Genomic DNA, 15710 nt, shown 5'->3' on the forward strand with positions numbered 1-15710 from the left:
CTTAATGGAACAGCTGAAAATTGAGTGTTTGAAACAATTTGAGCAGTTGCACTTTGATGTTGTCAAAATGTAGGGGATTGTGACGACTGTCTTCGTAACAATACGGATTTGGTGTGGTCTCATTTGTCACTCTATTTGTTCCTTTTTCTGAAGGAAATTGACGCTGAAGCATTTGCTCATTCAAATTGCATGAACTTGATGTTTGGTATGTATTGGTTTTGTTAACTGAGCAGTTATGTTGAAGTGAATTTTGTATATCTAATGCAAGACGTTGTATGCTTTGATCTTCTCTTTTGTTATTTAAGGGAACAGAAGACTTTTCTTTTGGTTTAACTATGGCATTTGCTGGTTGATTCATTGGCATTTCGGACAATGTGATCAGCTTTGAACTAGAGAACTGGTTCAATTCTCCAATTGATGAGTGAATTAATTTCCGCTGGTTGACAATAGATTCAACAAGAAATAAGACTGCAGTTTGATTCATTGGAATGGAGGGTTGTTGAACTGAAGCAAACTGGTTGAAAGTGTTCTCTTGCTCTCTGAGAACAACGTTGTGTTCTGGGGATTGAGGATTACTCAAGACATATCCGTCCTGAATGTTTGCTCTGGATAATAGGGTTGATGCTGGTGTTGGGGCTGCTAACAACGTCATTGATTGATTTATGTGTTCAACCGTCGTAAAATTTTTTACTGATTCTTCAGTCAATTTTCTAGTATCCTGCGCATTTTTTCTGTTTCTCTGAAGGAATTTAGAGAGAAGGTTGGGTTTATTTTCTCTTTGCGGAAGGAAAAACGATGGTTTCGCCAGTCTTGGGGGCACTGGAGGGTTCTTTACCCCCTTGGGGGCACTGGAGGGCATCGCTGGCAGGGTTCTTTACTGCCATGTTGTTTTGCTCTGAGTTTTGGGAAACCGGTGTCAATCGATGCGACTCGAGCTGTCTTTTTGAGGACTGTGAGACGCAGCTGATGTCATCGCGCACTCGAGTTGATGATTGACTCAATTGACCATCAACGTCGAGACTGTTGACTTCTAGTTGCAATTTTTCTAGACGAGAGATCAAGTTCGATTGACGTTTAATGACTGAGTTTATGCTACTAAAGCTTACTTTTTTCATCATGATGCTGTCAAGGTTTGTCTTCAGCTCTTCAATGCTCTCCTTGATTTTGTTGATCAACAAAGAAAGAGTGCGGAAGCTTTTTCTCTGCTCAACGGATGTCTGTAGGAGATCAAGCTGATTTTTCATGTTGAGCTCAGTCATTTTGAACTTTTTCAATGCGTATTGCAACTTCTGGTTGTTTTTTTTGTCATCTTGATGAACCGGCTGTAGTCAACTCGTAATGGTTCTGTCGTATGTAAAGTAAAGGTAAAAATGGCTCAAAATTTACTGATCGACGACTTTTTTGGTAAATTAAAAAACCTCTTAAGTATATGTAGGCTAATCAGCCTAGCTCTTTTCGTTCAAAAGTAGCGACGCAACTTTTCACAAAAACAGGAATCCTAAAGTTGTGTTTTTGTGCTAAATCTAGCTAAAAATTTGCTTAAAAAAGTAAAAACTAAGCGTTCGCGCGTGTGTACCGTTGATTTGTTGAACACGACCAAATAATTGCTTTCAATTTTTTTACATATATGACTTCGCAACGATTCTCCTGTAAGTTTTAGTTCTCCTTTAATCACAATCAAGGTACCAGAAAAAGTTTTACTGAAGTGTTTTCTTTTTTTTGTGTGTGGAGTTTTAGGAACAAATAAAACCTAAAACCAAACAAACTAAATCTATATTGATACTTCTACAAAACAAGTTAATTTTTTTAGAATTTAAAATGAGGTGCGATCAGTCAACGTGAGCTACAGACAAGCAGAGAAAACTGGTTGCTTAAAAGCTGGGTCTACTTTGAAGCTCTTTTCCAAGAAATTCTGTTTTGCGATTCTTATGAAGTTAAGGACAACTGGTATCATTAAACTGCTTTTTTTGTTTCTGGATATTATCTGCCACCTATGAATTGCTCATCTTTACTTTGGTGACTACTGCAACCCAACGGAAACACACTCCTCTTCCGTTGGTGACTACTGAGACCAAAGGGGGAAAAGGGACTTCTTTCGGCAACTTCTCAGACCGCGGACAAAAAAGAAGAGACGTTTGAGTTTTACAACTTAAAGGGACTATATGCGTGAATGAATATGAGTGGGGAATTATTCGAGAGCTTTTGATTTACTTCTTTTTGAGAAAAAAGGAAAATAGATCTTATCTTCTCTTTTTATTTCTCTTGAGAGGGTATTTTCAGTGTATACTACTCAATTAACTAGATGCGCGGCTAGTAGTATGCAAAATGAAAACAAAATAATTGTAAATGTCGGGTTTTCTTAGGAAAGCATACTACCCCATTAACTAGGCTCGCGGCTCGTAGTATGCAATTAAGATCAAAGAAAACACAAACATCTTTGTAGGTTTTTTTGTCAGAAGCTTTTCAGTAATTTTCTGTCTGTTCTTTTCGGTTTTGCAGAATGGTTATATAAATTTTCAGCTTGCTTTGTAATGAACTGAGGAGGTTTGTAAAATAGCTCTTTTTTTGAAAATTGATTGATTTTTTTCTTTAATAAGAAAAAAAACGTTAGAAAAAACGTTTTTTAATTTTTATATAACAGAAAAACGATTTTGCCACTTTTCTGTTGCTTCTTTGCAGTTTTGCAAGGAGATGAAATTAATTGTCAGATTGCTTTCATACAAACAGAAGGAGCTATTTCGAACGCTTTCTCGTTATCTACTGAAAATTTCCAATAAACATTAGAAAATTGTTTTTTGAGTTTTGTAAGTAAAAGAAGCAAATTTGCAAATTTCAAGTTGCCTCTTTATAAGTTCGTATGTTCAATCAACTGATTTTGAAACTTGTTTTCCAACAAAACCAGGGGGGCTAATCAATGAGTTTCAGTGGAACTATTAAATGTTATATTCAAAACGTTAGGAAAACGATTTTTGAATTTTTTGATTCAAAGAAGCAATTTTTGTCAAAATTGAGTTGCTTATTTACAAAATTGCGAAATCGATAAACTGATTTTGAAGCTTATTTTCCAACAAACCCAGGGGAGCTAATCAATGCATTTTTTGGATTTATTAAAAGGTTTTCCCTAAAACGTTAGAAAAACGTTTTTTGATTTTTTTAGTCAAGGAAGCAAATTTTGTCAAAATTGAGTTGCTTCTTTACAACCTTGCAAAACCGATAACATGACTTTGAAGCTTCTTTTCTAACGAACCCAGGGGGCTAATCAATGGGTTTTTGGATTTATTAAAAAGTTTTCATTAAAACGTTAGAAAAACGTTTTTTGATTTTTGACGCTGAAAAAAGCACTTTTGCGACTTTCTCATTTTTTGAGCAAATATTTTACATAAGGTGTTCAACCAAAATAAATTTGATTTTGAGTCCAACTGAAGTATTCTATTCAAATAAAAATTTTACTTTCATGTAGACTTTTTGCGACAAATTGAGAAAATTTTTTTTGAGTTTTTCCGATGCAAAAAACGCTATATCGTTTTTTCGGGCAATTTGTGTTTTTTTTCGTTAATTGCTGACTTGTAGTTGCTCACGGCTATCTCTTTCATAAACCGTCTACCAAAAGCTCGTTGGGGGACAATTTTTGTGTGTTTGAGATTTTTTGTCGCAAAAAAAATCACGTTTTTTTTGGATACGTCTAACCGGGGAAAGGACTTCTAAGGTGACGTCTGGAACCTCGGGCGATCATCTCTTGGTGACGTCTGTAACCAAAAAAATGTCAGGCCTTCTTGGTCGGGTGACGTCTGAAAACCCTTGAAAAAAAACTCTTCGTCTTTGGTTGGCTCGTCTGCAATAAGAAACTCTTCCTCTGTCGTAGTCTTGGATATTAGTCTTGGGGTGTGCTCATGCCCCCTCTTTGTTTAAAAAAAAATTAAATTTAATTCAGAAGGTTTTATGTCCGTATTATCAAGGCGGATAAAATTATGTTTTAAAACATATCTCTAGTCTAATCATTTGTTAGAAGAGCACGTCTAAGTTTCACGTTGTTGGACAAAAGAGTCAAGTTTTTGTTGCAATTTTGGCGGTTTTTTTAATCATCTTGAAAGTTGCAATAACATTTTAAAAAGGCGAATTAGTTATTCTTAAACCATAATTATATTGCTAGACAACAGCTGAAAAGTTCATTCGGCAGACAATTGCTTTGAATATGCGATTTAAAACTAAATTTTATATCGTCGTATGCACGAAGGTACTTAATATGGTCAACATTATTAAATCTCCCAATCAATGTTGAAGTGTGCATTGGGGAAACACTTCCAAAGAGGACACCAATCTGTTTTTATTCATCCTGGTTTATAGTTTTTAATCATTTTTTCGTTTTCTTCATCATCAATTGTTTTAAAGCCTGAAAATCAAAAAGATTTGATTCATTCGCTTATGTCATTGAAAGCTTAGTTAAGACTGTAAAATAATAAATCTTTAACGAAAGTCATTCCAATTTTGGTAGTCGCTTGACAATTTCCAGGTTCTTTTTGGCGGTTTTTTTAAATATTCTAGCTTTATCTGGACCAATTTTTGAGGTTTTTTAGACATCCACGTCTATATCAAAGCTCCTATTTAGAAGTACACGTCGTGACTAAGGTTTGCATGTGAAAAAATGGCATGATCATGGCTCTCCAGCACACTCAGTTCATCAATTTCTCAATCCATCTGTCACTTACGATCGATCCCTCGCTAATTAAAACTACTGTGCTCAACAATTGAGATCTGTACGCTTCTAATTATGTTTTTTTGCTATGAAAATGCCTAGACTTATTTGAGTGCATCTCATCTAAAACGCGGTGGGGCCAGTTAGAGAAAAGAATTGAAATGAAGTCGAGTATCAAAGTTAGAAGAAAGAATATGATGAAAATTTGGGTAGTGACTTATCACATACACAGACACAATGTACATGCATATGTACATGCACAGACACAATCCAGGAGCACATTTTGGGAGGCCAAATACAGCAGCAAAGAAGTAACTTAAGATGAATTTAAAATACTAAGAACATAAAATATATTAAATTAAAGCTGTCCGGGTCGAGGTGTCACCACAATTAGCCGCTTTGAAAAAAAGTGTGCAAATTATGTGAGATAAGCGGTGAATGCGGTGAAATTACATAAACTCACCGCGTAAACTATTGGTGAAATTACACAAATTCACCGCTTAGAAAAAAGTGTTAAAGTTGTGTGAGATCAACAGTGAATGCAGCGAAATTACATAAATTCACCGCTTAACTTAGTGGTGAAATAACATAACTCACCGCTTAGAAAACGCTGAGAAAGGTTTTTTTCGTCCTACGAAGTTGAAATACGTTTATCAAAAGACGCACGGAAAATTTACCCACGAAAAATCATACATCTTTTTGAAACTTTTTCTAAGCGGTGAATTTATGTAATTTCACCACCAGAGTAGGCAGTGGACTTACAAAAAATCACCACATTTCACTGCTAAATTTTGTTATTTGTAACTTCACCGCTAATCTAACAAAACTTCAATGCGGATGTTTTACAGAAAGTTGAGTGACTTTGATTTAATTTCAAAACAAATATGATAGAATTTAGTGAGCGGTGCCGCAGTGGAAGAAGTGCCTGACATGCAGGTGAGAAGTTCGAATCCGGGTAAGGTAGGTAATTTGAAGTAAGTGTTGCCATGTGGTGAATTTTTGTAAGTTCACTGCTTACTCTAGCGGTGAAAATACATAAATTCACCGCATTTCACCGCAAAATCAAGTACAAAATTTGCGGTGAAAAAAAAATTTTCACCGCTTATCTTACATAATTTCCCGATTTTTCCTCAACCCGGATGAATTTGAATTTATTTGTATTATTATTAAATCGCCTCAATGATTTAAATACAAAACTTATATCAGTAAAATTGAGTTTTCAAAAAAAATAATCATCACTTTAAACAACAGATATTATGATTTTTATTTCAAATTGGCTATGGAAGAAACGCAAAATTTGTTCAACGAATCTGTTCAATCAATCCAACTCTACACGACAAAATTTAGGCAGACTAAAATAGGTTCGAAAAAGGGCGTTTGGGAAAAATAAGAATTAACGTATGAACTAGCATTAATTCTTTGAACTGTAGAAAGACAGAGCCCCAATAAAATCCAATTCATGGATTGTAAAAATTTTTGACACCGGTAAGAGCAATTTCACTACAGTGAAGTAAAAAAAAGTCCAAGGCTCAGAGATTTTTTTAAACAAACAAAAAAGATAGTTACCTCTGAAGCTATTAAACATCCAATATAGTTATCCAGCCCACACAATTGCAGGAATAAGATCCCGAAAAAAATAGGCGATGAGTCTGCTTCTTAATCATGAATAGTTCATTTACAACGTGTTAGCTTGGGCAAACGCACTACTAAATCAAATGATTTTTTGAGGCATGTACAATTTTTGTCTCTTAACTGACTTGTAAGAGAATAATTAGGAAAAAAAAATTTCAATCAGTGACACTAAAAAATTTATTTTGTGTCACTCACTATTTGTAATTTTTTTCATTTTTTTCCTCTTCTTCGAAAATAGAGACAACATTTTTCTTTTTTATGTTTAATTGTACTGTATGAAAAAGTAAGTTTTTGAGTTTTCTGCATTAATATGGTCGACAGCAAGGAAATAGTTGTTTGAAAAGTCAGTTCTTCCAGGAGATACAACTTCGGGTCGTTTCTGGAATTCTTCCTGCAATGTTTTCTTAAGATCTATTTACTCCTTTTTAACCTTTTCTTGTCAATGAGAAGTCAAATTATTAAACCGTATAAATCACGCTTGAGTAGTAAGAAGAACGAAAAGCGAGTAAAAGAAAAAACTCTCAATTGCTCTCTAGTTATGCATAATATTGTGGGTTCAATTTTTTGCTTATAGTTTTATTGACTTTGAGACAATTTGTTATTAAAATTTTGATCTTTGGATTGTCGTCTGCATTTGTTGCTATTTTAGTTACGTTGCGCACAATTTTTTTTGTTAATATAATTTAGTTTGATCTATGTTTTGCATATGTCGGAAAAAGAAATATATTGAAGAGTTTTGTTTTTTGGCATGTTTCATGACCTTGAATCCATTTATTTGCAATGAAATCGATTGAAAAAAAGGTTTCCGCCAAATGTTCTTTTATTTAGTCTATCAGTGGTTTTCTACAAAAAAGCTTTTCCTGTCCAAACTATACTTTTGTAAAAGTCTTTTGAAATTAAGGTTGTTTGACTTAAAAACTTGATTAACTTTATTTCAGTAAAATTGAAATGAAATAAATTCGTTCTTAGAGTGTTGTAGTATTCTGTCTACTTTCTTTGATGTCTTTGTTTAAACCTTGTTCTTTATCGGAGGCGGTTATTTTTAGGAGACTGACAATGTTTTCTTCTGTTTGGTCAGTTAGTTCAATTGTAATTCAAGACTTGTATGTCTATGTTCTTTTCTGTAAGATGATTTCACACACTTTTCAATGACACTGATCTTCAAAACGGGATAAACAGGTAAGGACTAGTGTGAATTAATTTCGATAAAAGCCTCTACAAAAAGCTTGCCTTAGTAGTCTTTCAAGAGCTTAGAGTTGTGCAGCTCTTGGGAAGGTTTTAATGTTAATCCTGGTTCGAAAAGTAGTTTTTAGGAGTTTCTGAGTCCAAAATCTTGACATTTAATTACGTTTTTCTGCCATTTGTCGTGTTTTTATTCAATCAGTCGTGAATTGACGTTTGTTAAAGATTATCAAAGTCTTTTGAAAGATTTTAGTAGTTTTTGTTATTATTTCATGAGCTAGCAAATAATGATACAAAGTTTTGAACTTTATTTTCAAGTGTTTTTGAAATTTACTGCCTTTTTTTAAACTTTATCAGCCTCAAGGGTCATAGCATCTCCTCAAGGGTTCCATAGTAAGTTATTTTTTTAAACATTTTGTCGTAACAAATTTTAGCAAATTTTTAATAGAAATTGCATTTCTTTCAAGCTATTTGAAATATTTTTTTGGTTACTTTTTCTTGCCTCAGCTGCCAGGTAACCTCATATAGGTTTGATCGTAGTAATATGATAGTGTATAATTGCGTTTTTAAATGAGTTTTATAAATGAGTTAATGAAATGTTTTTCAACAAATTAATATCACGAGCTTTTGCCATTTTTTTTATAAAACTTGATAAAATTTTTCTTCAAAATTTTCTGAGAATTAATGTCATGTTCCCAGTTTATCGATCTTTATGGGCCAATGAAATTTCTAAGACTTGGAATTGGGTTACTGAATACTCTCTGGAGACGGGGAAATGTTCAGAAGAAACTATTATGACAGTTTTGGCAACACTTAATTAAAATTTGCATCAAATTTGTTTATTAAATTTACCAAATCCTCATATTAAATTATAATTTTTCTATCAATTTTTTAATAATAAGAGCACAGACCAAACTCAAACTAAACTCAATTTTTGCCATTTTAAGTAGTTTTTAATTCGCTTTATCAAGAGGAGTAAAATCCAAGTCCCATAAAACTGACCCCGCATATTTTAATGGCTAAATGCACACCACACTAGTTGAATAACTATACGTAGGCCCAAATATACGCCCACATTAATCGAATGTATATTTGCTTCAAGGTGTGAGAAGATCGGTTCACCTTATTTCCCGTCTTTTCACCCCAATAACCCTGACCCCTATAATTTCATCACTTAAAAGTTGAGGGGTCAAATGAGAGAGGTGAAGTAATGTATGTGGTTTTAAGTGAATCGTAGTCAAATGAAGTAGAACCATAATATCGTTAAAAAAAATTAATGATCGTATCAGCCAAATATGCATTTTCAGCAAACAAAACCCCCTGCTTTATGAAGACAGCTTTCAACGAAGCAAAAGCAATTTATGCCTCAAAACTTCCCTCACATTGGAAAAAACAGACGCTGAAACACGCCACCACGAACTGATGAAGCTTCGGAGCGGGCGAAAGTCAGGCCACGCAAAAATCCCCCCAATCTGTTCTCCAATCAAGTACCTTGAGAGCTCTTTTCCATACCGAGTTCCAGTTGACTCCTCAAACAGGGCACGAATTGATGGTTCCTGGAAAAGCCGAGAATATTTTGACGATGGGGAGAGTCGAGAACCCTCCCCATTTGCCTTTCGGAGGCAGAAATCGAATGCGGACATGCAGAACTATAGAGCTCAGAAACAGATGAAGGTGGCTATCAAAATCAAAGATGCTAACTTTGTTGCACCTGCTTCGACATGCAACACTATCTTAAGCACATCCGTGAGTTTCGATATTGTTAATTTCATTTTAATTAAGCTGTTCAAAAAAATAGAGGCAAAATCTGAAATCTGCTTAATTCAAGATTTCATGCTATCCGTTGTCTATTCACCTGATACTTTTTTGAAATAACAAAAAAAAATATTGTAGGGCATTTGAAGAAATGTAATCGAAATCACCTTGCTATTTTTTCATGCCAGGGTAGAAATAGAAATTGGCTATTGAAAATTTGAAAATAGTTCCAACCGCATAGTTGAAGTTAAAAATAAATCAATTTGTTCTTCCAATTTTGAGTACCTTTGCTGTACATATTCGATAAAACTACGAGAGCCTTGTTAATGCAGTATTGTTGAGTGAAGTGTCTTAATGTTGTACGAGACGGTTGAAACTAGACTCGGGGTAGAACTTAATATCCTCAAAGTTTTTAACATAAGTTTGCAGTCTGAATTGTTACTTTCTGTTATTTTTTGTTATTTTTTTAACCCAAAAAAATTGTTATTTTTTAACCCAAAAATTAAGTTATAATGACCAATTGGTTCACGTTACAGACTGTCAAATTACAAATCAAACAATTAGTCATATTTAAAAAATACAAAAAAAAACAGAAAGGAAAAACATAAAACACAAAAACCCACTAAGAACAATATAAATACTGGTTTGTGTATTCTAAGCATTTCTTCTCTCACTTTTCTTAAACTTTTTTTAAAGTTCTTTTTTCTACATTGGAAGAACATCCACTTAAGGAAGTCAAGAGTATTCCACCTATTCGGAAAACCAGGAAAGATAAATTGCACGCTCATTGATGACGTCTACGGCGTCCTTGGATATCCAAGGTTTCCATGTGTATAATGCGCACTTTGATGCAAATACAATTGTGGAATTTTCAATGCACCAATATATTTGGTTCTTAGAAAACCATTTTGATCTGCCCCAATTGATTTTCTTGCTAGATCTATGAACCGATTGCAATGGTAGGTTTTGGGAAAACAATAGCACTCTAATCTCAGTCTGACAGAACAAGTGATTTAAAGAGAACTTTTTTGGTTTTCAAAAGTGTTTGATGAAGTGCCAAAAATAAAGACCGCATTGCCGATGCAATCTTCCTATTCTTAAATTTTTAAGTTGTTTTTGATAAGTAATTTCACTATCAAGATTTACACCTAAATATCTGCAAATGTCGATTGTTTCAAGAGAATAAACATTTATCTGAATTCAACTTACATTTGCTCAAAGTCATTGCTTCCATTTTTCATTCATTCAGAGTAAACTTATATTGTGTCATATATTGATCAGTTTCCTTTAACTTGTTTCCTGCAATAGTTTGCAATTCCGTATTGTTTTTCACTGGTTCAGGTCAATCATTGGTTTTGTGGCATTTTTCATTGGATGAGGTCAATCAGGGTTATAATAATAAATAGTTCTCAGATACTGTAAATACAATTTTTGTATCTAAATGTATCTGAAAGGACACCAATAAGGCATTAAGCCTGTCAAGTGGTGCCTAAGAGCAAATTGTTTCTTTATGGGTTGTACGATTTTCTTTACCTCCAACACCCATCCCCCGAACTAAATCAAAAGTCAAAAACTGAACTGGAAAAAACACAATTCATCTTTGATTTTAATACAGAAACAAAAAAACACCAAAAAAGCGAAGTCTTACCAAAAAGCCTTTATGAGTTCCTCATTGTCACAATAACAATTATCTTTCAGATCATGAAGTAAATGCGGCAGTTGTTTGGATTTACAATTTTTAGGACAATGCTGACATCCCATTTCACTAAAACATTAAACAGTTTCCGTAAGCGCCACTTAAAAATTTTGCTATCTTGCTTAGTGCCTTTTGACCTATTTTTAACTGTTTTGATTCTTTTTGAATCAATAGTAATAACTTCTATTTCATCTTTGGAAATGACATCATTTAACTCTGTGTTATGTTGTTCATTTCTTATTATTTTAATCAGACACTTCATCAGTTCATAAACATGCGGTTCACGTATTGATAGTAAACGATGCTTTTGTCTTATGTTGTTAATTGAGTTAAATTTTTAACACCAAACAGTATTCTCCACACCAGTATTTGTATTTTTCAAGCGCCAAGAGATCTGTTTTATTAGCAGAGCCATAAATCAGAACTCCATTTTGGAAAACAGTTTGTATGTAGATCTTGTATAAATGCAGCATTCGTTTTTGACTTACGAACTGTCAGAAAAATCGTAGCGGTTGAATGTTGCCAAAAATTTTTATTTGAACGAACTTAACATGTTCTTTAAAAGTTAGATTCATATCAATATGTAATCCCAAATACTTGACACATTGTGGATAGGCAATAGTCACACCGTTGAAAGAAAAGTTTGCCCTATTAGTTAGCAATGGAGAGCTTGGGGTCAACAAGTACGTTTTTTGTTGATTTAACGTTAGTTTATTTTCACCAAGCCACTTCTCAATTTTTTTTAGATCTTGTTGTACTGAATCAATGTTTTTGTTATCATAACTACAATGCAAACAGGTGTCATCAGCAAAAAGAGTGACCTTAAGAGTATGGCAGACTTTCGGCATGTCATTTATATACAAAAGGAACAAAATGGGTCCTAAAACTGAGTCTTGTGGAACCCCACAGTTTATTGCTAAAACTCTAGACCTTAGGCTGTTGTGTAGTACAAACTGCTTTCGGTCAGTAAGGTAGGAAGTAATTAATTCCAGAACATAGCCTCTGAGACCATAAAGTTCACACTTTTTTAACAACAGGTTGTGATCTACGGTATCAAAGGCCTTTTTTAGATCCAAAAATGCGCAAAAGCTTTTTGTACTAGTGATTTTGTCTGACCTTAACCTGTACTGACCTTAAGCTGTACCTTCCACTGTACTTCTTTTATTACGAAAGCCAAACTGTTTATCTGTAAAGACGCTGTTTTTGTCCAGAAAGTCTACTATTCTCGACTTGAGAATTTTTTCAAAAATTTTTCCAACAGTAGGTAATAAGGAAATAGGTCTGTAATTAGAACAAACGCTCTTGTCTCCGGACTTCTGTATAGGGACAACTTTGGCTGTTTTAAAACAGTTTGGGTAAATGCCGTCTGCAATTGATCGGTTTATTGAGTGTTAATTAGTGTTAATTAGTGTTACATAAAATGCAACACCCCCACCTCTTTTCTCCCTGTTAGCGACTACCAAATTTTGATAGTTTTTTAAAGAAAAATAATCATGAGTGGGGCTTTTTGGAAGCCAAATTTCAGTAAGTGCTATTACTTCGGGTTCTGATGTCTCGGCTAGGAAAGTTTCAAGTTCAGAAAAGTTCTTTGTAATCGATCGAATATTCTGCAGAAGTAATCGCATTAGTATACTGATCGCGTTGCAACCTCATTTATCTGGTCTTAAGAACACACGCAATGAGAGAAACAGCTGAAAAAAATGCAAGTTTTTGAATTTTTGTTGTCACCACGTTTTTCCTCCGCTTTTTGGAGTTATTACGCAGCTTTCACGATGTGCTAATTTGGAAGGTTATTGTAAATGGTATAATTATGTACAGAATCTAAAAATGTCTGCGGAAATCACAGACACTCAGTTTTTTACCCTTATGGATAAGCAGTCGCGAGAATCACAACCACTTTTAATTTTAAACCTAGTAGGAGTCCGCGAAAATCACAGACACTAGGTTACTGAAGCTTCTGACTAAGTTATCTAAGTTAATGCAAAGTGTGCACCGTTGACAAACTGCACTAAAAGCGATCTGAGTTATAAAGTTTAACAACTGCCCTCGGTAACACTTTTCAAAAAATAATGATTAAATGTCTTCGGAACTTTCTTAGAAGCCATTTAATAACGATTTTTAGACGCCAAATTTGCAGCTTACATTACTGGTGCTTTTTCATATCTTTTTCTGTATCAAAAATCACAAATTTTATTTTTCTTAAGTTAGATCTGGGAACATGAATTACTATACTTTACTTTCAGAACACTCAAAATAAATATTCGTATGATCTTTTTAACTGAAGTTGAACTTTTTTAATTATGAGGTCAATCACGAAAATTAAAGCCTAGTTTTTGTCTAGAAAAGTCTGTAGACTTATATGTTTTGACCAGTTAAATCAATAGTCACCACTAATATTCTCCCAACAACAAATTAAAGTACTTTTGTGCAGCCAGTGAGAAGTCAACACCAATTACTGCAGCATGAACAAGTGGTTGATGAGACAGAGTCCAATGATGATATGGACAACAGAGTGTATACTATGAAGTACACAGATGTCTCCTCTAGAAACAACTTCTCCATCCCAATAGAACAACAAAAATGTTAGTAACTATTTATACTGATTCCAGTCAAATATTTCACTGTAATCAATCAATTAGCACTTTTTGTCCGGGATCCTATGTATTTTTCAGCGTTTCCTCTTAGAAATCATGCTAGGATCATTTATGATTTCCTTGGTTCCCCATATTAAATTTTTAGTTTCTAAACAAGCATCTTTGTAAGACATTAAATATTAGCTTGGTAAGATTCAACCCGGTTGATGTCCAGAAATATGTGTGTATCTAGGCAAAGTTGTATAGGTTGCTTGACTCTGCATAAAGTCACTGAGAGCTGAGAGTTGTTAACCCAGAATTTCGAGGTGTCATCTACAGTTTTATGTAACCTTGCTCAAAATACGCTACTTGGAAGTTTAAAATGCCGGATGTTCATGCACGCCTGCAACCTCTGTTTATGTATATATATATATATATATATATATATATATATATATATATATATATATATATACATATATATATATTATATATATATATATATATATATATATATGAACTTCTGACTTCCGCAAGTACATGTTTTAACTATTGATAAAAACGGGATTCCAATAGATCATGCTAGTACAGATATTATGTCGCGAAAGCGAGTAATATATAATACACTAATTGGTAACCTTAAACTTGCGCCCAATTCGTACAAATGCTTGGTGAAGTGTTTTAGCCCGGACCAGAATTGTGTTTGAATCTAGAAAGTTTCAACTTATTCTCGTTTTTGCTTCAGATCAATTTCTTTCCCAGGGGACAGTCATTGCAAATTAAAGGCAAATACAACGGCAGGTTAGTCGCTAAAAATCATTAGACAATTCTATCAAAGTAACAGATTCTGCCCCTAAAAGTTAGAGTTAGAATTTCTCTATTGCATCTCTCGGACCATCGTAACATTAGAAAACAGCGCTGAATCATTGCAATCAATTCTGCATTTTAACACTGTTCAGTACTCTGATCATGACAGCTCATGTCATATTAGTACTATGACAAAATTCAGACCAAAAATTATCCCATTTAAATTGCGCAATGTAAAAATGCAGTCTGAAAATGCTATTCAGCTGCAATTAAGGATATGGATATGCTTTCAATATACATTTCGTGATCTGATAGATTTTTTTATAACCAATAGACAGAATTTTGTTCAAATGAAGAAATAACCTTGTTTAGTAAACTCGATCCGACAAACCCACTGACCGATGCAATAACAGGCTCATTGCGAGACGACAAGATAGCACCACCCCAAGCAGAAGCACCACCCCCTCAAAATCACCTACACCAAGGAAGACCTCCAAAAGGAAAGACATCAAACATCCGCTCAGCGCCTGCTAACCAAAATTTGAATATCCAATCCAATTTGGCACCCCCTAGTGGACCTAATTCAATCAACTTTATCCATCCAGACATTGCCAGCGAAAAAGCAGCAATTGAGAGCTTGAACTTATTGCACAGGTGAGTTTGCATAGTTATTTCAATTTTCGGGAAAATCAAAAGTGATAATTCTCTATGGTACCAAAAAGCAAAAAAAAAATGTGTTAAGACCAGTTATCGCATAACGCCGCGCGTCTTTACGCTTGTTAAGATATTCTTACGCCATAACGTCTTGTTCATTTAGCTTGTTTAGGTTCTTACTGGTCACTATTATAAAAAGGGTCGTTTTTATAAGGCTTAGTTCAACGGGGTTCTAAAGAGACTGGACTGGTAGGTTTTTTTTGTTGTCTAGGAAGTCTTCTGGGCATGTCGAGAAGGTCGGAACATAAGTCAGTAGGTCTGATCATGAGCCTCAAAAATGTCCGAGTATTAATTACAAGAAATGATCACAGGTCTGAAAGTTGTCGCTCAAAAGTTGAAAATTGTGATCAAAGCTCTGATCATTACGCTTCAATGTGTGATAATAAGTGCATGGCCACCGATGTAAACAAAACAGCTAATTCAAAAGAACAAGTTGCTCTCAGCACTTAAAAATTACCTAGTTCTAACAAAAGAGCCAATAAAGCACTTTTTGAAGCAATGAAGAGTAATCGTTTTTCAAAGGAATTGGAAAAACTCATTGAAAAGCAAAAAATGTTTGAATGGCTTATTCAGGTTACTAAATGATCTGGCCATAGGTTAGCAATTTTTTCCCGGATAACGGCGACAAATTTATTCTTTTTTAATAAAAAAGTTGATT

The 15710-nt window shown here is 34.1% G+C and overlaps 1 protein-coding gene across 1 annotated transcript; it reads left to right on the forward strand.

Moving 5' to 3' along the window:
• Nucleotides 1-4930: 4930 nt before the first annotated feature.
• On the forward strand, nucleotides 4931-14992 carry LOC142356002 (uncharacterized; the record flags this gene model as incomplete). The annotated part of the gene is made up of 6 exons (XM_075407996.1): nucleotides 4931-5004; nucleotides 8797-9253; nucleotides 13390-13540; nucleotides 14108-14142; nucleotides 14217-14332; nucleotides 14711-14992. Coding segments are annotated over exons 1-6 (1115 nt in total), but the record flags the coding sequence as incomplete, so codon positions are not given.
• Between the last annotated feature and the right edge of the window lie 718 nt (nucleotides 14993-15710).

Source organism: Convolutriloba macropyga, unplaced genomic scaffold, assembly GCF_964194025.1.
Source record: "Convolutriloba macropyga unplaced genomic scaffold, txConMacr16.3 SCAFFOLD_4327, whole genome shotgun sequence".
In the NCBI taxonomy this organism is placed as follows: Eukaryota; Metazoa; Xenacoelomorpha; order Acoela; family Convolutidae; genus Convolutriloba; species Convolutriloba macropyga.